The sequence below is a fragment of the Chlamydotis macqueenii genome, chromosome 5 (genome assembly GCF_036417535.1).
Source record: "Chlamydotis macqueenii isolate bChlMac1 chromosome 5, bChlMac1.mat, whole genome shotgun sequence".
Lineage (NCBI taxonomy): Eukaryota > Metazoa > Chordata > Aves > Otidiformes > Otididae > Chlamydotis > Chlamydotis macqueenii.
The window spans coordinates 69,717,452-69,744,051 of NC_141560.1; the positions used below are offsets into that span (position 1 = coordinate 69,717,452).

Here is a 26,600-nt window from a genome sequence, read left to right on the forward strand (position 1 = left end):
TTCCGCTCAGGATATTGTTCTTTGATTTTTTTTTTTTTAAACTGGGAGACATTCCAGAAACAGACATTTCAATGTTTTCACTTTTTTGAAAAGTAATAAATCTTAAGGGACAAATTTCCAGTTAAAGTAAATTAACTGGGAGGAAACAACATAATGTAATGCTTACTCTTTAAGACAAATAAACTGATTTAAATAGTTACGTGTAATCCACCAGCATCTTGCAAAGAAACACAAGTGAATCACGGAAGTACCAATATTTCTATTTTTCTGTGGAAATGTGAAGGCATCAGGAAAATTCTGAGAATCTTCCCACAGAAATTTTCTAAGCATTTCTCTAGAAACCATCCAATCCTACAGAAAGTTTTTACAGTCAGCAATAATACGTTCTGCCTAGAGCCTCAGCCACGTGGCTATCACCTGTTTCCTCGACTGAGTTTCATCCACCTACTTCATAACTACATTCCAGTTTCTCCCACACGTTGACGTAACTAGGAACCTGCATTGGTCAGGGGAAAGGAAAACTAGTGCAGAACTGGTCAGTTCAAAAAACACTGACATCAATGTGGTTTCAAGCAAACCAGTTTAGAGGCTACTGCTTGTAAGTGTACTGTGTTACTTTTCCTTGTAGTTACTCATACTGTAAGCATATACATAACTAATACTAGCAAGCCATTCTTTTACTAGTTTTTCTTTTCTTTTATTGTACATGAGTATTTTTAAGAAAACAAAATCCATTTAGAGAAACATAAAACGTAATACTGTATACTGTCTATGGGCAATACTTGTTCTGCACTGACTACACGCAAGCCAAAATACCAAGAACTCGTGACAGAAATAAAGGGAACATTTGAAACTAAACAATCATTTCCTCTCATTTCAACATCTTCACAAAGTTATAAACCCATTATCCATATATAAATATAAGCAACAACAAGATGCTCACCTTATTAGGAATAACTCATTCATTTTTACTTATTTTTTAGGGTTTTTTTTTACATCAGATTGTTTATAAATACAAAAGGATGAAGACTCAGTTAAAAACCTCCCAAACCACACTATGATCTTTTATGCAGAAGTAAGTCTTTTATGCAAACTTTTATGCAATGTGTCCTCGGTTTTCTCAATGCATACTGCAAAGAGTTGAAAGCATCACTGTGCTACAATAATTCACATAACCATGAAGAATTTTTAACTATATCCCTGCAGATCATATGCAACCAGGAAGGGAAATGCAAAGGAAGTCTTAATCCAGAACAGTTCTTTCACAGTCCTAAATATCATGTGAGCTGGCCTAGTTTTCCATATAAATTAAACACTATCAAGTCATAGATTTGCATCACTGAGTTAAATCAGTGCAGGCGACTATACAGACCCTCCTGCTTCAAAAGGAATGCCTTTTTTTTGTTTAATTTCAGGACGATCCTGTGGAACTTTAATTAACTTGAATTAAAGCATTTTAATTCATTTTAATTCAGCTATATATTAGAAATCCCTTTTATCAAACAAGTTTTTATTTTAATGGCAAAACTCTCTATGTAAAAAAGACCTTTAAAAAGTCTCAAAGTTTTTTTGTCAAGGGCTCCTAACTCCTGTCGCTAGCCTTCATCCAATACCACGCACCAAACTTAGAGAGAGGAAAAAGTTTTATGGATATGGATAGACAGTTTCTGCCATATATTAATTTAATTGCAGAGAAGTATCTTTATCTTCTTCTTCTTCCGGCCAACTATTCCTACTTCAGAATTGCTTTAGGCTGATGCCAAAACAGTCTGCAAGAGCCAATTTGGCTCTTTCAGGTATGTGTATTTAATCTGTCTAATTTAGATTTATGAAGCATCTACCACTTTTTTGCATTATTTATCAAATTTTCATTTTCAGAGCGTATTTTGAAAACATTTCAGCTTTTTCCCCCATCTTCATTCTTTAAAGAAAAGTTACATTTAAAACCTCCCTGAAACGATACTGTCATCAGCCCCGCAGTCACATCTCACACAGAATCAGATTTAACATCTTCACAAAATCTTAAACATGTAACAACTCATTTTCAGTGTCTGTAAATATTTTGCTTACCAATATCAGCTTCCCTGTGATTCTTGATATATTCAGCGAGCTCAAAATTTCCCGCTATTATAGCCACCTAAAGGATCGTAAAATAGTTACAATTAATATATTGTCATCACGTATTAAGTAGGAAAATACGCACGTTACATTACTGATAAACATCATACAAATACATTTTCATTTCACAAAGCAGAGTAACTGGTTACTACCACTATTCTGCAACTACTACACGCAATAAATTTCTGAAGTAATGTTGCAAAATGATATCTCAATCTATTTGTAAGCAGCACTGCGAGTCACCCAGTTCCCCATTCAGTAAGAACACCGCCATCATGGATGTCTCAGCAGACTGCTAGAAGAGCTGTGGCTTTTCATGTTGTGGCAGCCAAAACCAGCAGCGAACGTTAAACATGCCATCCGCAAAGCCCTGGGAGCTATACAGATGTGTGGAGAATGCTACAGGAGCGGGCTCGGAGACACATCAAAGATATTTCTCTTTCATTGCTCCTGCCTCGCTTCTTACCTGAAGAATGACAACAGGGGCTACAAGGCAACGTACGTGGAATAATCAGGAAAGTACCAAGAACTACAAGTATTCAGGGACCTCTAAGAAACCAAAAAAAGACTAAAGAGGAGGAACTGGTGAAGTCTATGCATATGTATAGAATTCAAAGTGTTTTAATAAATATAGTTCTAAAGTAATAATTTTCTTTTTCATTTATTTCCTGGTTGTCGAACACAGATGTGTAACTACATACTCCAAATTCTCAGCTGAATGCACTTAAAAAGAGAAACATCTCTTATGCCATCGCTGCCTCCTCCCTTTTTCTTCTCCTATTTTTGCCCTGAATATTCAGCAAATGCCTTTTCTAGCTCCATTTCACAGCTTTATATTATGACAGATACTGCTCCCCTAAAGGCACTATGGCTTTCCTGATGTAGGTAAGAGGGGGATAAGCTGGGCTCATCTTTCTCATAGAAGCTTCTGCATACACAGGGTGCAGGCAAAAAAAAAAAAATATTTAAAAAGAAAAAAAATATTTAAGGACTCCTCTGGATACAAGGCTACTGTTAGTCACAAGAAATTATTGAAAACTCAGGGAAATTTCTGAGTTGATGACCAAAAGAGACTGTCTGCTGCTTTGTACCACTCCAAAAGTCTCAGGGATGAAGGACAATGTGAAAGAAGACTAAAGTGCTGAAATGGTCTTAGGGAGGTGTAGGAAGCACAGTTAACATGAGTAATATCCCTTCACGTAACTAGCATAAGATCTTATTTCTGCACTGACCGCCGGAAATTGAATGGACAGTTTTACTCACTAGCAGCCAAAACAAACTAATATAGAAAATCCTGAAAGTGAAGACTTTGCACACAAGCAACAAGGTACAGACAGAAAATCTTGACTACTATGTATTTGAGTTTCTACACCTGATGTAAATGGTAGACTCAGAGCAGGCTTAAATCGTGAGTCCTGACTATTACATACATTTCCCCTGAAAATAAAATAATTACATATATTTTCTGCACTTTTCATTCAGCATCAACTATTTACACTGTGCCTCCTCCTGCCATTACATGTCTCATGTTGGGCTCAGAGTGGACTTACCATTTATCCTACCGCATCACTGGAAGAAGTCTCACTGAAAGGCAGTATTATGACGACGATTTGCTAAAGGCATGGGTGCACTGTCTTAGAAAAAAGAACTCACTGTAGTACACCTAAATAAAACTAGATGGGATTGCTGGAAGCCAGATTATCACACTCTTTCTCCCCTCTACAGTCCTGCTGGTGACTTCCTTTAAGGTCTTTCTTTAGACCCAACACTCCCATTGCATTAGTCACCTGCTTCAAGCCATTACTGATGAATCCTTTGTGCCGGCAGCTCTGGAAATTGTTGTGGAAAGAGCCAGATTTAAACAAATTATTTCAAACACAGCAAAGTCTGATTTATCTTTTGGTGCTAAGCAAGTAATAGTTGGTCTAAAGAGAGAGAGACTGATTTAGTTTAGATTGTGAAGTCTACTGGCTAGTAAAGTACAAGCAAGACTTTAAATAAACTACCAAATCTTAAGTATAATACTCTATCAGAATAGCAAAGTTTAAAACAAATAACTAAGCACACCATTTATCTTATTTATGCCCTGAATCCAGGTTTTCCTCTGATTTTTTTTTTTTTTAAATGCTTTTCAGGTTCTGTCTTTGTTTCTCGGCAAATTGCTTCTTGTGTCATTAAAAGTGTCTATCCAATGTAATGGCTAAATACCGTAATCGTGTGCTTCTTGTTTCATTAAAAGTGTCTGTCCAACGTAATGGCTAAATACAGTAATCGCGTTTTCATTTCAAATGCATCTATTTCAGAAATTCTGTTCCATATTTGTATAGCACCTCGCAGTTATACTCAACACACGTATACTTGTGTATTAAAATACTTCTCAGTAGGCAGCCACGAGCATGGCACGTGCAATATAATCATTTTTGTCCTTTAAATAATTAACCCACATATAAAATCACAATACTTACTAGTGAAAATCATAATTATTTTCTCTTTACAACAGTAAGGAAAGGCTTTGCTTTGGACACTTCTTAGTTGTGTTATGTCAAATGTTCACCAATTCTTGGGAGCAAAATGCATTACTATGAATTGATAACACTGGTTCAACTTCATCCCACTTCTGCTTTTAGATTGCAGTTTAAAAAAAAAAAAAAAAAAAAAAAAAAAAGAGAGTGTTTCTTCTCAGATACGTCACAAGACTTCTGCATGCTATAATACCTGAAAAATCAGGAAGGTCAGAGACAGAAGTAGATTGGTGCACTGTCACCTCGTCACCAACAGAGGCACTTATCCATCTGAAAATTACTATTTTAACCACTCATAAGACAACCTTTTTTCCAGGAATTATTCCTGAAATAAACTGCTTCTCAGTATGGATACCACATCAGAACCTAGCCCCCAGCCTCCTCCGTGTAACCCACGATTCTCCCTGGCAAACGGCACAATCAAAGTAAAAGCAGAGCTGTAGAAAAGCTGTCTCTTTAACACCACATTCTGCAGCCTGGCTTGGTTCACGTTCATAAAAACAACATTTCTGTGTAGATCAGGGGTTTGTTCTATAAACAAGCAATAATACCTCCCTTCCACATCACCCCTAATTAGCACGTAAAATTCAAACAGGGAATTCACCAGTGACAGGCAGCTTGCTAGACAGCAGCCATGGTACTTAAATGAAAGAATTTTTTATTTTAAAACTCAAGTATAAACATGCTGTTCAAGTGATAAAGACATTTTATTACTCAGAAAAAAAAAAGATATTGCCAGATAACTGAGAGACAGCTTGACAGAGAATTGTTCCTGTACTTGCTTCTGAATCAAGCGCTGGATTCGGCAAGCTCAAGGTATCATTTATCTGAATTTAATTTACTTCCATTTGCTAAAAACAGTATGTAAAATTCTAACAGCAAAAATGAAGGAAAAAATATGTTACGATCTAAAGAAAGCAAGAAGTTAAACAGTACAAATATTTCTTGGCACAACTTCCATGTACTTCACTGGAATTTGATGGGTAAAGAGTGTGGGAGAAAGTAAAGTCAGAGAAAAATCTGAAAGATATAAAATTATACTCATTCAATTTTTACAGTTGCAAACTATAAAGCACAGCAACCACAGCCTCTTTTCCATTAAAATTTACTTTGAACCAAAGTTAGAGTCCATTCAAATAAAACTATAAGTGTGAATGAGTTAGGGCAAGCGAATGGTCTTCACAAGATCCAAGGCTTGACCAAAATTAAGGTAAAGACTCCCCTCAATCAAGATGAAAACTAAATCGGAACCTAACTGAAGCTCTATAGTTGTACTAAATTTCTTTGTACTTTAGAAAAAAAATCCTAACGTAGTATCTTCACAGAAAATACTAGAGTTTGATTGTCTACACGCTTCATAGCAGACACGTTTTTAACTACCCATATTTTGTTTTTCAGAACTTTCTATAGTAAAGCACAAGATTTCTCCTTGAGAGGTTATGGCATGAAAGGAGGTTTGTTTGGGGTTTTTCTCAATCACAAAACATCTCTTCTTGGCAGTGAAAAAGTAACACAGCCAGCAAAACTACAGGGAAAGGTTTTTTTCCAATTCCAGTGGGAACTGGATTCCAGTCATCAAAACGCATCACGGGCATGTTTACGGACAGGAGATATTACCATGAAAGGCTGGAGGTAACACTTCACAACTAGAGGGTCTCCACAGACTCTGTCACGCTGAAGCTTCAAAAATTGTAGCTTTTTATAAACTGCATATACGGCAATCTTGCTATAATTCAGGTCCTTTCATTCCTGCAGCAAATGTCCGCTCATTTTGTCCTTCTGCCACAAACAAGACATTTATCTTACATCAAAAATCCGTATGTCCTTAGTCACATTATTCTGTAAACCTGATGAACCCTGTTTATGCATCTTCTAAAAAAAAAAAAAAAGAAAATAAGAAATTACTCATTTACTATTTCCACTAAAAGTCACTTTTCTTTTGCCCTATTTTTAAAGGGTGTATTTACTTTCCATCAGCTCCGGAACCAGAAAGACCACCCCTGCAGCGTCATGGCGTGGTGTCAATCCAAGTCCAGCTGAACAGAACAACTACGTAGTTGGAGCACAGTGCTTTCAGACCCAGACCAGGATCTTTCTCTGCTGCACTGACTCTTGGTTGGATCTCTGCCATATATTCTACTGTACAACACCGAGAATAGAAACTCTTGGTTTTTTTTTTCTTTTTATCATCATTAGAGACAATTTTATATGAATTATAGTAACCAAAGCGAATAATTTCTCAGCTCCCTCCCCTCCATGTTTATCTGACCCCACTAAGGGTGTGAACATGGGCACCTAATTATTTTCAAATTACGTTTGATAACATACATGACTGGCCAGTATAAGTACACACACTTACAACAGGGAAGGGAGTAGAAAGCAAAGCTAAGCAGGAAGACGTATCTTAGGAGGTAACTCATGCAAAATAAAAAGAAAGGGCAGAGCCACGCAGCTAGACTGGCAGTATCGCCTCCTATTTCCACAACAGTCTGTCTCTGTAATGTCATCGTAACAAAAAGTTAATGGAGTTGCTGCAGGAGGTCACAGCTGAGACACACTCAGAAGGCCGCGAAGGCCCAAGCCACGGGGTTAATGACTCTCCGGGCAAGGCAGCGGAGCAGAGATGAGCGCTGGTTGTTGCTGTCAGGGTACACAATGCAGAACGTGACCAGAAGCTGTGTGTTTATACAGATATTTGACCAGCCTCGCTAGAAGCAAAGCTTGTTTCAGTCACCTCGCCGTCTTGCGGACAGATGTTTCCTTCAAATCGTGCAACCGGTTACAGTGTCTTACAATTTGCCAGGGCAGGCGATGCCAGATGCTCTGCCACCGATTTAGCGAAGAAGGGAAGGAGTTTCAGTGACACTTGGCCAGTTGCTATGGGTGGTAACTAAGTGACAGCTCAGTGAAGTAGAAACCTGAATGAATAAAGTCGCTGCAAGGCAGGGACTGGGAGAGGGGAGCAGGCCAGAGACAGGGGCACGCCGTGATCGCTGGCCCAGCCCAGGGCACCAGTCAAGGAACGAAACCGTTGGAACTGGTGAGACACCTTTAGAAGGGTATTCCTTTCTCCTGGCACAGCAATATTTCCATCCTCTGGTTTTCTAATATTTACAGTCAGAAACGTTCCCTCTGGATTCAGGCAGTTTTTAAGTTTGCTCTCAGAAGTCAATTCAGAAATTAAACATGTGACGCATCTGGTTGGTTCTGCTTTCCTGAATCTTGCCCCCCAAAGAAATTCAGTTTAAATACTGGCAAATAAGACTACTTTGTGTAAACACTGAAACCTGACAGATGTCCAGTTACAGGTTTCAGTGCGACAGAATTTCATAATATTTTCAGGCTCTGAACCTGACAGAAGCGGCAGCACTGACTCATGAACGTCTCTCTTTTCAGCCTCATAAATGCAGTTGTCAATAGATCAATTACTTACATTCAAGAATTTAGAATTTTTTTTACTGTGATTAATGCAGTGTTTTGTTCCTTTCGGGAAATCGGAAATTATATACACACTTTACCTGTCACTAACCTTTCACAATTGATTTTTTTCTGCTCTTTAAATGTATCACAGGTAGAGATTATATTAAATTAGAGAAGATCTTTGTAGCCTGTTAGCAAACACAATTTTAGAGCTTTATAAGTTAGTCCCTGAAAGGCAAGCACCAAGACTAACATTACATTACCGCTCTTTGGAACAATCTGCTCCATACAATGAGAAACAATACAAAAAAATACAGAAATCGAAGTTCTCTGAAATCCAGCCAACGGACTCTGACAAGTTTTCTACATGGGACTGAGGAGAGAACCTCTCAGTTTAGTTATGTTTCACTCTCAACCAAGGCTGCTGCACTTCCTTCTGCACATGCTTAAACTTTAGACCAGGCGAGACATAAAGCTTTAAGATGCTCGGCCTAAACGAAGAACAGAGGAAGCAGTTTGGGCTGCCCAGTCGAAGCTGCAATTCACAGCATGCAGTGCACGATAAAACAGTCGGTACTCCTCACCTGCTTTTTCTCCCCTTTCTCTTGCAGACAATTTCACCTTCCTGATGAAAGCACATTTCATTATTGTTTCCCTCAGGGCTGATGTTTTACCCTTCCATTGTCTCTGCAGCGCTTACTAAGTGACAGTCTTTCAAGAAAGCTTGAAAGAACAACGAGTTCAGGCGCGGCACTATACATTAGAGAAGATAGCTCTATCCCAGAACAAAATGCGACTCCAGTCTTGATTTTGCACAGTTTTAGTCAAGGAGCAGAAATGCAGATGGACATGCAGGCTACTCTGAGGTATATCTACCCAACGTGTTCCCACCTTCAGGTGGAACTGGAAGGAAGAGGTGATACAAGCCTGACAACGAGACTGTAACTCTAAGATTCTCCAGAAATTGGAGAGTCTTAAATCACAGACTTATAAAAATCACAAATCAGTCCTTGAACCACTACTAGGGACTATATTATTTCAACAATGAAGAAGCCCTATTCAAGCAGTCATTACGAAATAGGATTCACAATCGGCAGAGACTCGTGAGAAATTAACACAAGTGCTTTTAGAAAGAACGGTTGGGATCACCTCCTTAATGGAAAAGCCACCTGAAAAGCTCTTCCATATGTCATGATTAGGATGTGCTTTCTTAATATCGAAAACATAAGAAATGTTATCATTCTTAAGTCTAAATTTCCAGACAATAATTATATCAACAATTCATGCAATAGCTGCAATATCAAGAAAAAGATGACAATCCTCTAAACCATCCCACTATAATCAAAAACTCTGGAGACCAAAACCTTTTAAATTTGATTATGAAAATCTAATGGTGCTTACTGCAGGGCAATGAGAAGGCAACGCAGTTCAACTTCAACATATTTCTACCGTGCCATCTCAAAATAAAAGCTCTTCCTAATAAAACAAAGAGGTAAATGCTTTTTGAGTTTGTCACTGTGTACCATCAAGTATTCAGAAGGCATCCACAAGGACATTAGAAAGGTCAATTTAGGTTAAGTGCAAAAACTCTGCTTTCATATATGCCCGTGCAGCTCACAGCACCATGAGGTTCCATCTCTGATAAATAGTGACACAAAATCACGCAGCACACTCTGCAGGCTTAAAAAAAAAAAAAAAATTAAAAAAAAAAATCTTATATTGATACGCATTTGTTGCTCTCATATATGAGCAGCATGTAGATTTTAAAACCCTCCTCAGTGGTACAGATGGAGTTCGGTTTGGAAAAGCGAAAAGCAATCTGTGTTCCAAATTTCTTTTCCACAGGTTTAGGAGAAAAATGTACTGATCACACACTACCGGTTTCTTACACAATTTCAGAGAGCTTGTACCTGAAGGTATGTTTGTTTATTCAATAAATACAATAACATGTCTAGAACTCAATTTCCTTTAGAAATACATAATCTTGTAATATCTTAGCAAAATGTGACAAGTTGACAAGTATCGTTCTGAGCTCAAATCACAACATAGACTTCAGGTATTTTCAATTAGAAAAGACATTAAGAATTCAATAAATGCAACAAAATGGAGTTTTTTTTTCCCAAACCAGTTGGAAAATTCTATACAGTTATAACAATTAGATAATCTAAAATAGAAATGCTGAATAATCATGAATTCTGTATTTCACTTTCCAAACTCAAAGGGCAAAGCATCATCCCACATTTTGTAGTTGTATTGATCACAGTTGATTTCTTACTTGGAGGCTACAACATCATAAAATAAAACTAGCGGAAGCTTCTTCGCTCACGTTATTATAAATAAAGCCAAATGCTTGATTAATACTCTACTAATATCACTAATTCACTCTCTTTTTCTAACAGTCCTCCTGAATACATAGAACACGGATGACACGAAGCACGACCTCAAGAAGATACATATGCTTACATTCTGGAGACATATTTACGCTCCAAAACTTTATTTAAAAATAATCAGTTTTTAAGATGAGATGTAATACATCTAATTAGAAAAATGTCAGATGCAAATTCCTATTTTGAAAAGTTTATAGTTGTGTAATATTTTGGATATAATAAGATAATATTGTTTTGATGAAAATATAACAACTGAAAGGTTTTATTTGATAAATTAATTTTATCAATTTGAAGCTGTATTTCAGGTATAACATTTTCAAGTTTCAGTAAAATAAGATTAATAAGATATACATGGAATAAAGAAAAGCATTTTTTTTTTCTTTAAATAATAGTAAAGATTTATATTAAGTGCAGGAATAACCCACATTCTCTACCAGGGTAATAAAATCCTGGTAATTTTCCTAAATTACTCTATAGTAACGTTATGAAATAATATAGGTTAAAAAAAAAAAATCACACTCAGCATTTTCACACGTTTCTTTCTAGGATGGAAAACAATTTTTAACAATTTTAATTCTATAATGTAACACAAGCTTCATATTGCGCATTTTGAAATGAAATAACTTTGTATATTAATATATCTGATGTCCAGCAGATGGCAAAATATCAGCAACCATCACCTTTCATCATCTTGAAACTTGCTTAATTTAAACCCCAAAGTATTTTTTTTTCTTTTTTTTTCTTTCTAGTCTCCGCTTTCTATTTCATTGGATAGCAGGATTAGCTTTACCTTTTGGATGTTTTCTGTATGTTATCTGCTGGAAAGACAATTTCATCTTCATCAGTTCTTGATACAACAAAGCACAATAATGTTACTATCCTTTAAATAGTCCTTTGAAGACAGTTTCTTCACCACTGAAATTTTTTTCTCAAAAAGCATGCTGCCGCTACTGTTCCCAAATTTGCCAGCACATGTTAGCATACTGTGTACAAAAATCTCTTAGCAACAATATCTTAGTGTCTAACATTTTCCTTCTTCCAACTATGATTCACGGAGCCATCTGTAGTCAGATATTGACATGCAGTATCTTAAAATAGACACCTTGCATTTGCTCAACAACTAGTTTTAGCATCTGAAAATATAAATTATGGGAAAGGGCCAATATTTCTTTGAGGCTCTTCATCATTCCCTTGATCATTTTAGCAGTGTTTAAACAAAGGCTTGCCACGATCACTTCGCCCTAGTATTAAGGTCAAAGTACTTGTGCTTTCCACGGCGCAGTGGTAGGCTGCTCCGCCGTGCTGGGTGGAATCCCTTATGTAAGCCCTCCAAGCAATCTCAACGGCTTCCCAGGTGAGGATCTGATACTCTCGTTATTTTTTAATAGTAATTGAAGGCTAGGTTTTTAAACTCCAAGTATCACTACTTACAGCACTAAAATCTAAGTGTTTTTCATACCCTCGGAGCCTAAGCCTCATGGAAAGTGCCCTACAATGGGTGGGACAAGGTCAGTGTCTCAGCTGGGCAATGATAAAGACTTCTGCAGCAGTGGCTACTGTAAGAAATGCAACAATATTTTTAAGCTATTAGTATTTTTAAAATAGCTGGTGCATGTCCAGAGAAGGGCAACAAAGCTGGTGAGGGGTCTGGAGCACAAGTCTTATGAAGAGTAGCTCAGGGAACTGGCATTGCTTATTCTGGAGAAGAGGAAGCTGAAGGAAGATCTCATTGCTCTCTACCATTACCTGAAAGGAGGTTGTAGGGAGGCAGGTGTTGGCCTCTTCTCCCGAGTAACTTGTGATAGGACAAGAGGAAATGGCTTCAAGTTGCAGCAGCAGAGGTTTGGGTTGGATATTAGGAAACACTTCTTTACTGAAAGAGTGGTCAGGCACTGGAACAGGCTGCCCAGGGAAGTAGTGGAGTCACCATCCCTGGAGGTGTTCAAAGAACGTGTAGATGTGGCACTTCAGGACATGGTTTAGTAGGCATGGTGGTGTTGGGTTGACGGTTAGACTTGATGATCTTGGAGGTCTCTTCCAAGCTTAGGATTCTACACAACATGCATTCACAGTATATATTTAGCTGAGTACCAAAAAAGTACACTGCAAGCATAACAGTGCTGGCACATTTTCATCGCTAAAATGTTGGGTTTGCTTGCAAGAGATTTTACAGCCCCTCTGGGTCTTCTGAAATACACACAATAGCCATGAAACACTGCCAGAGCTGACCAGCTTAGCGAATTCAAGGCAAAATAAAGAGAAGGCTATCACACCGAATGACCTCCTTTTAGTGTCGTTCTGTCCTGCAGCGCCATCTTAGCAGGACTCTATACCGGCCTGACACCTCAAATTCCTTTAGGCAGCCTTGTTTGTTTTCCAGTAACCTTACTATGATTTAAAAAGCAGAACCTGTATTTTATTTTCCACTGTCCTTTCAACTGCAGTCTTAAAACTTAACTGCTCTTATTCACGAATAAGCCACGACTGAATACCTTCAGATTAAACTAACCCTGCACGGACACCAAGATAAAATATGTAAGTCCTCTCCTCACCACATGCGAACAAATCACTTCTAAATCATCTCACTCTCTCGGCTTTGAAATGTAAACTTAACTCCTATCACAAAAGGATCCGTTGTTATGCAAGAACCAGCTTGCCAGAAAGTGTTGAACGGCATACGCCGACAAGTCAATTAAAGTTACGACAAAACATGTCACAAAGGAAAAAAGAAACACGCAGGCAAATTCATCCCAGGCACAACTTTGCTGCTTCATAGCGTTCTTTTATTTCCTCCTCTCTCCTTAGATGAGAAATAATGACGATTTTTAGGTTACCCTACTTTGTATAGATCGTATTAAGCCTCCTCCATGGTCACCGCATGCGTTGGGAAATTCAATGTTTATTTCTGTTTTAAGAGTAGAGAAAAAAAAAATACATATTCTTTCTGCTTCTCTGCTAAGATGCCACCTAGCCAGTCCTTCGCAAGATGCGTTTTTCTACAGTTGTGTTTTAATAATTAATATGGAAAAGAAAAAGCAAACAGTGCGATACACGCACATTTAAAATTACAGATGCGTTCCTCAGGAAAATCGAGCTCAAGCTGGAAAGAGCCATCAAAAGCCAGTTATTACATAATCCTGATTACTGCTACATGGGCGAGCAGCAATTTCAAAGGAGTATTTACTAAAAGCAGATAAAGCCAGGTTGCAGCATCAGATGAATCAGATAAGACACAGCCAGTAATAAAATTGACTTAATTTTCTTCCTCCCTCCCGATAATATGCTAAAATCAAAAAGCCGTGAAATGCAATCCTCTTCAGCAGAACTCTTTTAGAAAAAGATTGAGCGAGTGTGCTATTTGCTAGATTTTGCTTTCCTTGAAATTACAGTATAGGTTGGGTTATACAGAAAATTCAGCTCAAGTGGGTACAAGTCTCTGCTGCTGTAGGGTAAAAACTTTCACCTCTGAAAACAGTCCCATCTCACAGAGAAGCCAAGATGTGCCATATTAGCAGCTTCTTCCCCAAACATTTACAGAAAAATGTCTTCCTACTCACAGCAGGCAGTAGATGCTGCCCACTGTTTCACAGTAAAAACTGTTCACGGGATTCAGTTCTGCAAACACTTAATAATACGGCGTTGCTTAAACTGCTAACCCGAGCGGCTGAAAATGCTTTTTGAAAGCCCTCAGGATAAAATGCATCAGGATAATAAAATACTATGATTATTTTTCCTAATACATTTGGTGGATTCATTCCAAGTTCTGTGGGTTAACTATAATAAAACCATTGGAAGCAGCAGTCTAGTAAAAGTCAACGCCAATAACACACTCTGAGGAAGACAGACATGGGACGGCAGTGTTTGCCAACTGCTTGTCATGAATGCTCTAAACGACAACACAAGAAGATGCTAAGCCTGCCCTAGAGGCATAGATCCTCCATTTTTATAAGCAACAAGAACTCGCTCAGATATTGCCAGAAATTAACACTGATAGCCTGTGTAGTCACGCAAAAGCAAGCGATCATGCCACCACATTACCTGTCCATCATCACTATGATCTTTAATCTCTACTCGCAAGCCTAAGTGCCCACAAGTCCCACTCACAGGCTGCGCTCAGCACCGCACGGACACAAAAAAAAAATATCATCATTGCCCAGAAATGCAAGCGTAAGTTCATAAAAATCATACAATGGTTTGGGTTCGAAGGCACCTTCGAAGCCCATCCAGTCCAACCTCCCTGCCAGAAGCAGGGACATCTCCAACCAGATCAGGTTGCTCAGAGTCCCATCCAACCTGGCCTTGAATGTTTCCAGGGATGGGGCATCCACCACCTCTCTGGGCAACCTGGGCCAGTGTCCCACCACCCTCAGTGTAAAATATTTCTTCCTTATATCAAATCTGAAGTTGTGAAAATCTCTTTGGATATAAGCAGACAGAGGAACGTGGGATGACAGCAGGACATGGTTGGGCATCCCAGTCATCATGGCAGAAGCAGCGTCAGCACAAAAGGTGGACTTCAGCTTCTCCTATATTTCATTAGTATTGACTAATTCAATGGATGCTACTAAAGGTATTACACACACATAACAGCAGCATATAAAATGTAATGAGGTATTACATTTCAGAGATAAACTGAATAGTATTAATATCTCAAAATAACATGGTTTAACAATTAAAAAAAAAATTTAAACGTAGCAGATTACCACAAGCATGTTTATCTATGGTTTGTGAAATAAATTTCCCATAAGCTTTAACATTCTTATACCACAGATAGAGGTATCAAGAACTCATAAAAGAACATCTCATCTCTCCCGCAGCTAAAACCGGAGCACAGTCTGATACAATACACATTTCTGCAAGGACACTAAGAAAAAAATACTGGATATCTGTCACTCTCTAGATGGTGCCTATCATTTCCATTTCAACACATGTCTCTGGCAACAGTGCAATGCAAACAAACCGACATTTTATATTCATCTTCTTCATATAGCTCCCGTCTTAGAGCTAATGGCGTCTTTTGTACCTTAGAGATACAACATTTAATCACACCAAATTTGTTCTAAACCAATAAAAATACAAAAACTTCTTCTGATAAACACAACAATGAAATAAAGCATTTCCAATGACAAGATTTACCGTGCTCTTTATAGCTATAGAGAAAAAAAAATACATGCAGTTGTCGCAGCTGACCTTTTTCCAAGGATAAGACACGCTATGTGCAACGGCTCAGCTACGATCAGGCTGTTTAAGAACTTACCCTTGCTGCCTTCTCTTCCAGGATATAGCATAAATAAAATCACAGGATATTCACTCTTGCTTTCAAAACCCTATAATTAAATTAAGGTTATACAAATCGCTATTGCCTCTTGCAACTTCAGCCATGACAACTAATCGTGTCTGAATCACACACGAGCCTTTCTTACTTTGAGGCAAGAACTGTTAGTGACCCTTACAATTTAGTTTGCTTAATTTGTTCCCTTTTTATAACCCAGTTTCTGTTGCTTCTGAGCTGTTGGAAGTTTATCCATTTGGTGGAAAAACAGACAGATTGGTTCCTAGCTACCTCAGAGACACTGTTTTTCCCAGGGAAATCCCGCTGCCTGTGAGAACACCTGGGGCATCTCAGCGGGACATCCCCGTCTGAGCTGGGAGAGAAAGTATAAAGGGGAAGGAAAAAAGGGTCTGGGATCATTTACACAGAGTGCAGTACAAAAGATGGTCTCATGGACACTCCTTCATAAGTTTACCTTCACATAACAACTGTGCAACAACAACTTTTTTTTTTTTTTTTTTTTTTAAAAATACATTCTACAGTAAGTATTTTTAGCATCTCCAAGTGTGGCAATATTTTGCCTTTCTCAGTAAAAGATAATAACATCATTGAATTTCTTTATGTTTTACTATACTACTTCCATTTGTCTGCTTTTCTGAAAAATGACCAGGGTTAAGACAACGGTTAGGAGCGATCAGCCAACACTAGGCAAACCATCACTGGGTCAAGGTGAATGGATTTTAACCCCATTCTGTAACCATATCTATTTTCCTGCTCCTGTATCTCTCGCTATACCCAACCCCTGTCAAGCCAAGCGAGAGAACTAGTGAAAGTCCCTTAGGCTGAAGTCTGAATTTTCAAAAGTAGCTGCAATATCTCCAGAAGCAGTTGAAGCATCTTTGCTGTCTCGTATTTTCAATGACAGTATTACATCCTGCTTCGTTATCTACTTGTCATCAGCTGTATAACGAACCAAATGTTGACCTTCAATAATGTGCCAGTAAGGAGAAGCATCTGCCTAACAGTTTGTCAATACTTCAAAATTGACGGTAGCAGGAATCTGCTGCCACTTGAGGTCACCTCTAACATCCCACCAAGCACTTTCCTGTTGGAAGCATCACTTGGAACAGTATCTTCTATCTCTACTACTCTCAGGAATATTTTCATTTGGCAACATTTCCTCTAATACGCCAACAGACAAAATATCAGCACCACAAAGGCATAAAAATATGCCCAAGGTGATGAGTAAAATTCCCAAAAAGCCTTTTTCTCAAATGAGAACGCATGTTCCTCTGCATAAATAGCACTTCAAGGTAAGTGATGAGAAAACATATCATAACTAATCATTGTTTGCATCTGGATGTATCAACATGACAGCTGGCCCTTTTTTTTTTTTAACTTTAATTATGTCTTCTTAGATTGAGTATGCTTACATATATACATACTAACACACTCTATTTTTAAAGGAAAAATCCATAGGTTGTTCTGGTATGGTAACTTGTGTTGATTTAAAAATGCTAAATGTAACTCTTACTAATACCTCTATGTCCCACTCTTTAAAAGTCATTCTGTAGAATTTTATTACATTTATTCTACTACTTTTGGGGTTTTTACATGACTAAAATCTTAGATATCTTCCTATCGATATCTAAATATCAGAAATAATGGCTAAGTGCAGATTAGATTGTACACTCTTCCATGACAGATTGTCCTTTACCTATTATTTCTGTAGTGCCAAACACAACATAGCTGATCAACACAAGCAGTGACCTAACACTAAAAAAAAAAATAAAACAACCAAAGCAAGTATGAATAAATTCCATTATTTGACTCAAATCAAGACAAAAGCTGGAAAAAGCTGAAAGTCTGACTGAAGGCAGAATGCATCACGAGAGAAGAGCTATATTTTTTGCCAATAATACTCAATATTCAATGATGCGTTCTTCACACAGGTGCTTCAGGAAAGGAATTTGGATGAAAATAAATATTTGGCAAAAAACAAAGTCCTTGTGTAATTCATATGCTCCATTAACACAAGTTACATATTTTAACATCAAGAGAGAACACATCACTTCAAATCCATAAAGATGCCTTTTTGAGGCACTAGACAGATTTTTGGTTTTAAAATTAGCTTTCTCAGAGTTTCACCCTTTCAAAAATGTGAGAGACAAAAAAATACCTGAGAATAACTTCTTCTCCTTTGCCTGTAAATTTAATCAAAAAGATGAAAATTCAAAATTATAATAAACTAAATCAATATTGGGGTTTGGGAAGCCATTCTATTGATAGGCTGGATAATAAGCAAGATGAGGGGTTTTTTGAGAGACCACTAGCAGGACTGGGAGCACTGCACACTTCCACTTTGTGACACCTTCACCCTCCCTGGCCTCCCAGCTCAGTCATTCCAGTCCGAGGCTTCCTTCCCAGCATCACTTACGGAAGCAAGACTCCCTTTTTATAGAGTCAGTCTCAATTTCCCCATAATCTGAAAGTCTCTCTCTTTTGTCCTTGATGATTAAAAATCTCCCCAAGACCCTTGTCAGTCTTGGTCTTACTTCACTTACTCTACTCTTTCCAGCTCAGGCTCCCAGCTGGAGTCTCAGCTGGACTTGGACTTTCCCAACCATCTCCAAGCTCAATGTTTACTCACCCATCCCTAGTTGTGCCTGTCTACATTCCCTCCAGCCAGCTTAGCTTCCAAATACGCAGTCTGGTTTTGGAGCCCCTGTATTTGAGTCAGACTGCAAACCAGTTTACACTGCCACGTTATTAACACGGAGATCACCGACAGCATGCAGGGCAATTAAAGAAAACAAAAACAAAACAAAACAACACAACAGGGGAGATGGGACAAGGAGAGGTGGGTCAACAGAGTTTTGCAGTATGAGCAAAACAACACATGTTTTCCCTCACCCATACCCCAAAATAGCTGAATCATTTTGTTTTTCCAAACAATGCTGCCTGAGATACCAGGCATGGAAAATTTCATTTCAAATCTGGCAAAAATATGAGCAATTCAAAATAGTTGTACAGCCAACACGCTGAAAGGAACCGTTCTACCTGCAGGGGAGGTGGGAGATTGATGCTCCTCGTGCCATAACCCATGCTGATTTGGGACACCAATGGTCAAAAATAAGGTACATCTGAGAGAAATCATTCTCAGGTACAACTCTGCCATTAAAAGGTGTCACTAAATGCCACCTCAGAGTAGTTCTTCTGTATACTTGAACACATATGCTTTAAAAACACTGACTAATTATTAGCACTATTAGCTCTACGCTTCAAAGAGCTTTACAGCCCATATGAAAACACATGAATTATTCATACAGAGCTTCTGCTCACCAAAGGGAAAACATGGTAAACAAGGTGTATGTTCATTTTAACTTACACCACAGAATTTCAACAGCTTGTAAACACTGCAAAACTCAGATTTCTGAGTTATGGGATTAATATTTGCCAGATAGGTAAGAAATTATTTTGCATTAACCTAGAAGCACATAAAATATGTGCAAAACTAAGAAGCTATGGATGTTGGTAGGATATCACGGCTTTTTTAAAAGCATATTTTGGGAAATTTTTACTAATGAAACACAAACTGTAACAGCAAAAAAAAAAAATCTAAAAATCACTGGAAACTGTAAAGCTAACCTATAACTGGAACAGAAGTTACAGTTCAGCATTTCACAAGCCAGTTTATGAGAGCTGTAAGTCGATGTATCGTATGTTGGTGGCAAACATCACATTTTGGCAAGCTCTGTTGTAAGGACGAATAGTTGTGGAGGCATCAGTCATAGCAGGCACGGTTGAGGGCACATCCAAGTTCAGTGCTACAAATGGAAGCACAGACCTGCTCCGATCTGAGTTACTTCAGAAGAAAAACGGCCAAGCACAAGGTATACAAGCATACATTGTTATTATTATATTATTATTATTAGCCAGCACTTGCAGCTCTGTAACACTGATTTTTTTTTTTTTTTCCCCCCCATCTGTTAGCACAGAATAATTAGCATGTAAGGTACTTAGACTACCCAGCCAAGACAGGATGGATAAGTAAGTGATTAATAAACAGAACTGGCAATATAATGATGTGGCACAGGTTTCATCCTACCTCTAATTGCTAGTCAGCCTTTAAACAAAATGCACAGTACACAAAAAATTCTCACACTTGGACCAAAGACAGTGATGGAGGGATTGCCCTCCTCTACTCAGAACATATGTGGGGAGGATAGAGAGAGGAGATTCACCGCACATCTATGTAAGTCTTAGTACTTACTAGCAAAGGGGGAATGCCACAAAAAAAAAAAAAAAGATAAATTTCTGCTGACCCATAGTCTGTTATTGCAGAGTACAGCCTACCAGCACAATCCATTCGGGTTGATAGTCACAGACAGATTTTCAGCTATGGACAACACCAACTGTACCCAACACTGATTAGTAACTGACTTAATGGGCCCCAGTAATCAGTCAGGATGAAACACATTCCTTCAAATTTAGCTAAGAAAAGCTTAGGTGCTTAACTGGGAAACACAGACAAGCTTTTCCAGGGCCTCGACACCTGGCAATGCCATTCCAAAGCTAGCCCTGCTAGACACTGAAAAGGCGAAAAGGACAGCCGGATCGCAGGCAGAGACGCGTACGCAGTGTGGGATACCGGAATTAAGCGGTACAGATTCAGCCCAGATTAGTTTTCCTTCCATATGATCCAGTAAACTCCTGCTTGTTTTAATAAGTACTGTGACCTGGTAAGAAGTGAACACAAGCGCTTTTTTTTTTGTGTGTGTGTGTAAAGCTACACTACATTCATTGGACACTAATGCTAGATAGAAACTCTGCTGTTCATTTTCATCAAAATAAATAAAGCCTTGAAAGCAACACACAAATTTCTCCATGTCTGGATATTTTGTTTTACAGAATAGCACAGTTTTCACATCATCAGTTTTCTAAGCAGCAATTCAAAAGCATTGTCCTTTCAGATTTCTGAGAAAACAACACAACAGAGGTTACTCAAAGGAATAGATGCTGCGGCTACAACCGTTCTCATCGTGTACATATGAGATGCTTCGATGTTCCTTACGACTGATTACATGAGTAAACATTTTTAGTATGCAAAATCCTATTAACTCAAGGGGATTCTGCGTAATTTTATAACAGCTCCACTTGCGGTGTCTGATCGACTGGGTCAGCAACAGACAGATGGCACAGAATTAATTCTAATGCTGCTTTATTGCAGTGCTGGCGTCACGGTTTTCTCCACTCACTCCATTTGCAAAAAAAACCTAAACATTTTCCTACACTTCTTACACCTAAATGTAAGACACCACAGAGTAAAAAGATGGAAAGTAATTTCCTTTTCTTAAGTAATGTGGCTCTAGAAAGGACAAAACAAAGTCAACGTCATTGTCAGCCCTTCTGTCCATGCAAGGGAAGACGACCAGTCAAAAGCCCAAGCATCAGAAGTGTAACATATAGTAAATGAAAACAAATAGGATTTCATTCTAGAGGGACATGAGATAGTTCACTGGTCAGCATGCACAATTCCACAGCCACATCCTTCTGTTAAAATTATTTCATCCGTCTCCTGTGCTGACTTGGGGTTTTTTTTTTAGTTTTAGCTAGTTATCTTTCACTTCTTGAAGCCCTACAACCATCAGCACTAGCTTTTACAAACGTGTTCTTTTCTGCCTTTTCCCCCTGTATTTTTCTGTTCCAAGAGGAAGAACAGGAGCATCGCAGCAGTCAGCACAGAGAGGAACGCAAATGGAAACTACACTTGCCATTTACCTTCCCCACATGAAATCTTAAAACAAAAAGAAAAGTTAATCTCAAAGACACAAAGTAATAAAATAATCTAATCTCTCAAAGTAAAGAGATGACACTGGAACCCATCCTTCCAATAATTAGGGTTTTGTCTTATTCTTTTTTTTTAATAACTCTGTAATTCTAAGGTGCAGTGATAAGTATTATCTAGTACCCAGTGAATTTGTGCTTAGCATATATTTAAAAGGCAAACTTATCAGCAGTCTGAAAATGGTGTCTAAAATTAAATTATTAATGCACTGTTTCCTCAATTTTGGGAAAATGGTCCCAAAAGTAAACAATGATCTGGCTAAGATTTGCAGGCAGAACTCTTAAGCTCTTGAGGTACACAACTTCCAGCAAGAAAACCTTCAAATTACAGTGATAATTAAAGTGATATAGAAATATTTGGTTGAGGTTTTTTTTAAAAAAAAAAACAAAACTCAAAGGTGTTATCTACATGTAAACTTTGAGAAGCCACCTCAGAGACCCACATGGACATAGCTAGTGTTCCAACTATATCAAAGCATGCTAGAAAAAGCAGTCTTCCTTGAATCCTACGCCAGCATTATCCAAACCGGGTCAAGGATGTAACGGGAAAGATACAACAAGTAAAGGTAAATAAGGCTTTCTTCTGGTTGAAAGCCTGCTTGGTTTTTGGTAAATAACCACTCACATTTCACAACAGGATAGTTCCCTGTAACAGTACTGTGTCATCATTCCTCCAGAAGCACTATCTTCTTTAACTTGAAAAAAAATTCCTTCTGTTCCTTTTTCTTAAAAAAAAAATTATAGCTTTCATCCTTATTTCCCACATGTCTGCTTGCATTATGAATGCTTCTCTGAAATACAGGCTAATTAAGACTGCTTCAGAAATAAGGGCTTAAGGTTGTCAGGCATACCGGACAACCCTTAGGACAAACAATTTCCTTCCACTTGGATTTTTAATTAAGCTTTCTGAAAGTACTTTAATATAAGAAAACAGTAAAAAACCATCTAGTCAATTTTGACTAATCCAAAGAAAGACTTCATTTTCTTTTAGAGACACAGACGACACCTTCAACTTTTACCACTCACAGTGCATTAAATCAGCCCCATCCCTGAAGCTCAGCCCAGCTCTTTGGCCTCACATCCAAGGAACAGCTTCTTTGTGGCTAATTCAACAGTGGCCAAGCAAAGCTCAGCTGCCCAGTCACTCCTTGGATCTCTCTTACATGGGACTGGAGATGAAAGCAAGGAACATCTGATTACAGGACACCAATGATTTCACATTCTGTCATCAACAGCTCATAATTCTGAAACACACTGACAGTGTTACCGAACAGCTCAGAGTGAGTGCATTTTTCTCTCATTCCTGATTATTCCAGGACACTTCACTTATTGCGTTACACAAAAGCCACAGCTTCCAAAATTATAGTTATTTTACTCTACAGCTGCTTTCAGCCTCGTGCAGTGTAACTTCTCCACAAAGCCAAGTTCACGTGAGATTTTCTTGCAAACGTTTCTGGGGGGCAGAGGAAAGGGGTATTTCTTTTTTACCTGAAATGGAGACTGGCTGTTGTAATTTTTAATCTCCTTGTTGGCTCCTCGGAACAGCAGCACTCTTGCACAGCTCTCCTGGAAACGGTAGAAGGGTAAACGTGTTGGTAAGAGTCTTTAGCTACTAAAGACACATCATGGCTATGAGATGTGCTGCTGTTTGGTATATAGTTCCTCAGAGAAGAGGTAAACAAATATATAAATAATATGAGAAATTAAGTTATTAAAATAGTACTTTAAACGCTACAAGGCTTTAGGTACTTGTCATGGTTTAGCCCCACTCAGCAGCTAAAATATCACACAGTCACTCACTTACTCCCCCCCTCACTCCCAGAGTGGGATAGGGAGGATAATCCAAAAGAAAAGAAGGTAAAACTCACAGCTTGAGACAAAAAACATTTAAGAGAACAACAGAGGAGAAGATGGAAAACAAAAAAAAAAAAAACAATAACAAAAAATACTTAAGTAATTTACAGTGCAATAGCTCACAGTGGATCCTGAGACCCAGCTCCCTCCTGAGTAGCCAAACCTGCCCCTCAGCACCATCCCCACTTTATACCCTGAGTCACAGGGTGGGGAACAGCCCTTGGGCCAATTTGGGTAACCTGTCCCAGCTGGTGGCTCATTGGTAACCTATCCCAGCTGTGCCCCCAGCCACAGGTGCCACCAGCTCCAGCTCAGGTGAAAAATTAACTCCATCCTAGCCAGAACCAGGACAGTACTTTTGCAGTACACGCTGCAAATTCCATGCTTGACAAATCAATTTTGGCAGAAAACGTGTTAGTTCAAAATGAAATTTGATTCTCAGATGGTTTTTGCCTATTTTGTAGGGAAAACAGTACTGTTCACAGGACAGTAAACAGTACCTGGGATCAATGATACCCTTCCCTACTGCTAACAATTAAACAAAGCAGCTTTACTGCTCGCATGCATTCATTTTTCTCTTCTCAACCTATCTTCAATTTTAAACATTTTATGTATTTTTTTTTTTAAATATACCTGAAATTATTTGGTCTGGCTACACATACCGCACTGACTAGTCTTACCTTTTCCCCCCCCCCCCCCGCCCCAAAAAAAGTACTAAGAGTTCCAGCGCAAGCCAAATACAGCCCTTCTAACAAGAGAAAGGTACAGCTTCAGGCCCTCTGAACTGAGGAAATCTGCAAACAAAGTCCCTCAAAAAGATTTTTTTTTTGGACGATACAGTGTACTGCTTAAGTAATATATGACTGACCATGACCTGCTAGAAATCCTCTGCGGCCCTGGCACGGTCCTCAGAATACAAGATATTTTGATGAGCCATATACAGCCTATATTTCCTACCTGTCATCTTGGATGTTCATCTTAGGACCTTATGCAAACCAGTTCACATTTTAAAATGTGCTTATGTTTCCTCATCATAAATATTTTTATTAATTCTGTTGTGCTTTCCAGACTTCTTGTCACGTTGTGTTAGGGAGTTCTACCTGATGAGGTATTTCAATGTGCTACCTTTCACTTTTAACAGCAAATTTGCAGCCAGAGAAGACAATCATGTAATTTAGCTATTTTAGTGACAGAAATGAAGCTTATTTACTAGATTCTGAGTCAGAAGTGAATGTGCAGAAGTTACGATTGAAAATATTTTTTTATCATTGTGGTTTCCAATTTGCCACGCCAGATTCTTCATCCCATTAATCCTCCCCCATCACAGCACTGTCCTAAATATATCTGAGGAGGAGGCTATCCTGCCCTTTCACCAACACTCAGCACTCCAAAAAGACATTATTTTGTTCCCACACTTCTTGTTCTGCATAACAGGCCGAAACAACAGAATGGATCGTATCTCAAGACGGTATATTAATAATCATCTCATAGACGGTAATTTTTTAATTATATATAATTAATTGAGATAGTCTCATTTGCTTGCACTCAAATCTGGGCATTAGGTGTCATCTCCTCATGTTTCTCTGTTCTGTATCAGCAAGCATCCAAAAGAAGTAAATAAATGTGCTGCAATCTAGAGGAAGACCCCCCCAGGTCTGGGGTTTTTTTTAAAACAAAACAAATTTCTTTTCAGGGTTACTTTTCCAATAATTCCTTTTTGACTGACTCCTAAATGATTCTAAGTTTTCACATGATATTATACTCCCATAACAACAACTATTCCACTATTCCACCAGGTACTGCTCAGTGAACATACTGGAAATGCTGGTAGAACCCCCTTTAGCATTCAAATGCCCAATTTTGATCAAGAACTTGAGGATATAAAAAATGATATTAAGAAACATTATTGTATTTACTGGCTGATTATTCATCTGATTATCAGAATAAACAACTCAACACTACGAAAGCAAAAGAATTACATACTTAAAGACTCAACATGATTTACAAAATTAACTAAGCTGTGTCTGCACTGCAGTGTAATGAAAAACACAATTATTTATTTATTAAACGGTTCTGATAAGAAAAGTTTTGACAAAAGTGGTCACAGTTGTTCAGCTTAAGGATTTTCAAGAAAGCTTGTTTTGGATGAAGTACTGCATTTGTTTATTTATTCTTTTAAAACAAACAGAAGCATTCTTAGCTTCATCTTCTCTCCCTTTTGTCTCTTTCCCATCCTTCCAGTTTTAAGGGGCGCAAATTAGGAAGAATAAGCAAAAAAGTCACCACCAGAAATTATTTTGATTACTTTTCCTTTGTCAGTTCAATGGCAATTCCACATTTTAGAGCTCTCCATTTTCAAGGTGCTGTCTACAAATGCCATAACTCCTGGTTGCACATATTTCAGCTCTGACAACCTAGTAACTTCTGACGTTCGTTCATTATATCATACATAAACTGAATATTCAGTAGCTTTTTAGACTTCATAAGATTAAAAACAATTTCACAGGGAAGTGTGGGCTTGTCAGTAGATTAGATTCAAATTGTTGCTTGAGAACTTATTACCTTATTTAACTCCCAACAGTTTTCATATAGAATCCAATTTGGAGACTGAAAGAAGGCACACCTCATCCCAGCATTGTTATTTGCAAAATACAGATGCATAAGATCTGTTTAGATTTTAATCAGCTACTGGATGGCCACGAAATAACTTCAAAAAACAAGAATTTATTCAGATCAGCACTTAGCTGACACTCAGAATTACCAACTTCAGATAGCATCCCAAGAAAATCCCCCAGGGAAGACTGGAAGGGAAAAATCAAATGGGCAATGACTCCATCTACAGGAACCAAGAGGTAAAAAGGATCTTGCTGTCCTTTCCACCCTCTCCATCCAGAAAAGGCCAACCCGGTTCCTTCCACATTAGCTAATAAAAACTTCCAATAAAAGGGACACTGAAAAAAATCAGCATAGCTTATTGTTCACAGCACCCTGAGAAAAACTTTTCATTTTCACATACGCCTGATTAAGAAAAACAGAATCATGACAGTCCAGTCACAAGATGTTAAACTGCCATTCACAAAGCCAAGCTTAATGACTACGAAAATATTTGCAAATTTGTAAATGCAACTTCAACTAGAATCTCCGGGTCTTCTACATAACAATTTTTTTCCACTGAGGTCA

The 26,600-nt window shown here is 38.2% G+C and overlaps 1 protein-coding gene across 2 annotated transcripts in view; it reads right to left on the bottom strand.

Annotated features, from left to right (window-relative positions):
* SHANK2 (SH3 and multiple ankyrin repeat domains 2) overlaps positions 1 to 26,600 on the bottom strand; it is a 318,926-nt gene that overhangs the window by 267,419 nt on the left and 24,907 nt on the right. For both annotated transcript variants that reach the window (XM_086748644.1, XM_086748645.1), the window contains 2 exons: positions 23,055 to 23,132; positions 2,071 to 2,137 (listed from right to left, as the gene is read on the bottom strand). In XM_086748644.1, the coding sequence (XP_086604770.1) occupies positions 2,071 to 2,137; positions 23,055 to 23,132 (145 nt within the window). The remainder of the gene's footprint in view (positions 1 to 2,070; positions 2,138 to 23,054; positions 23,133 to 26,600) is intronic.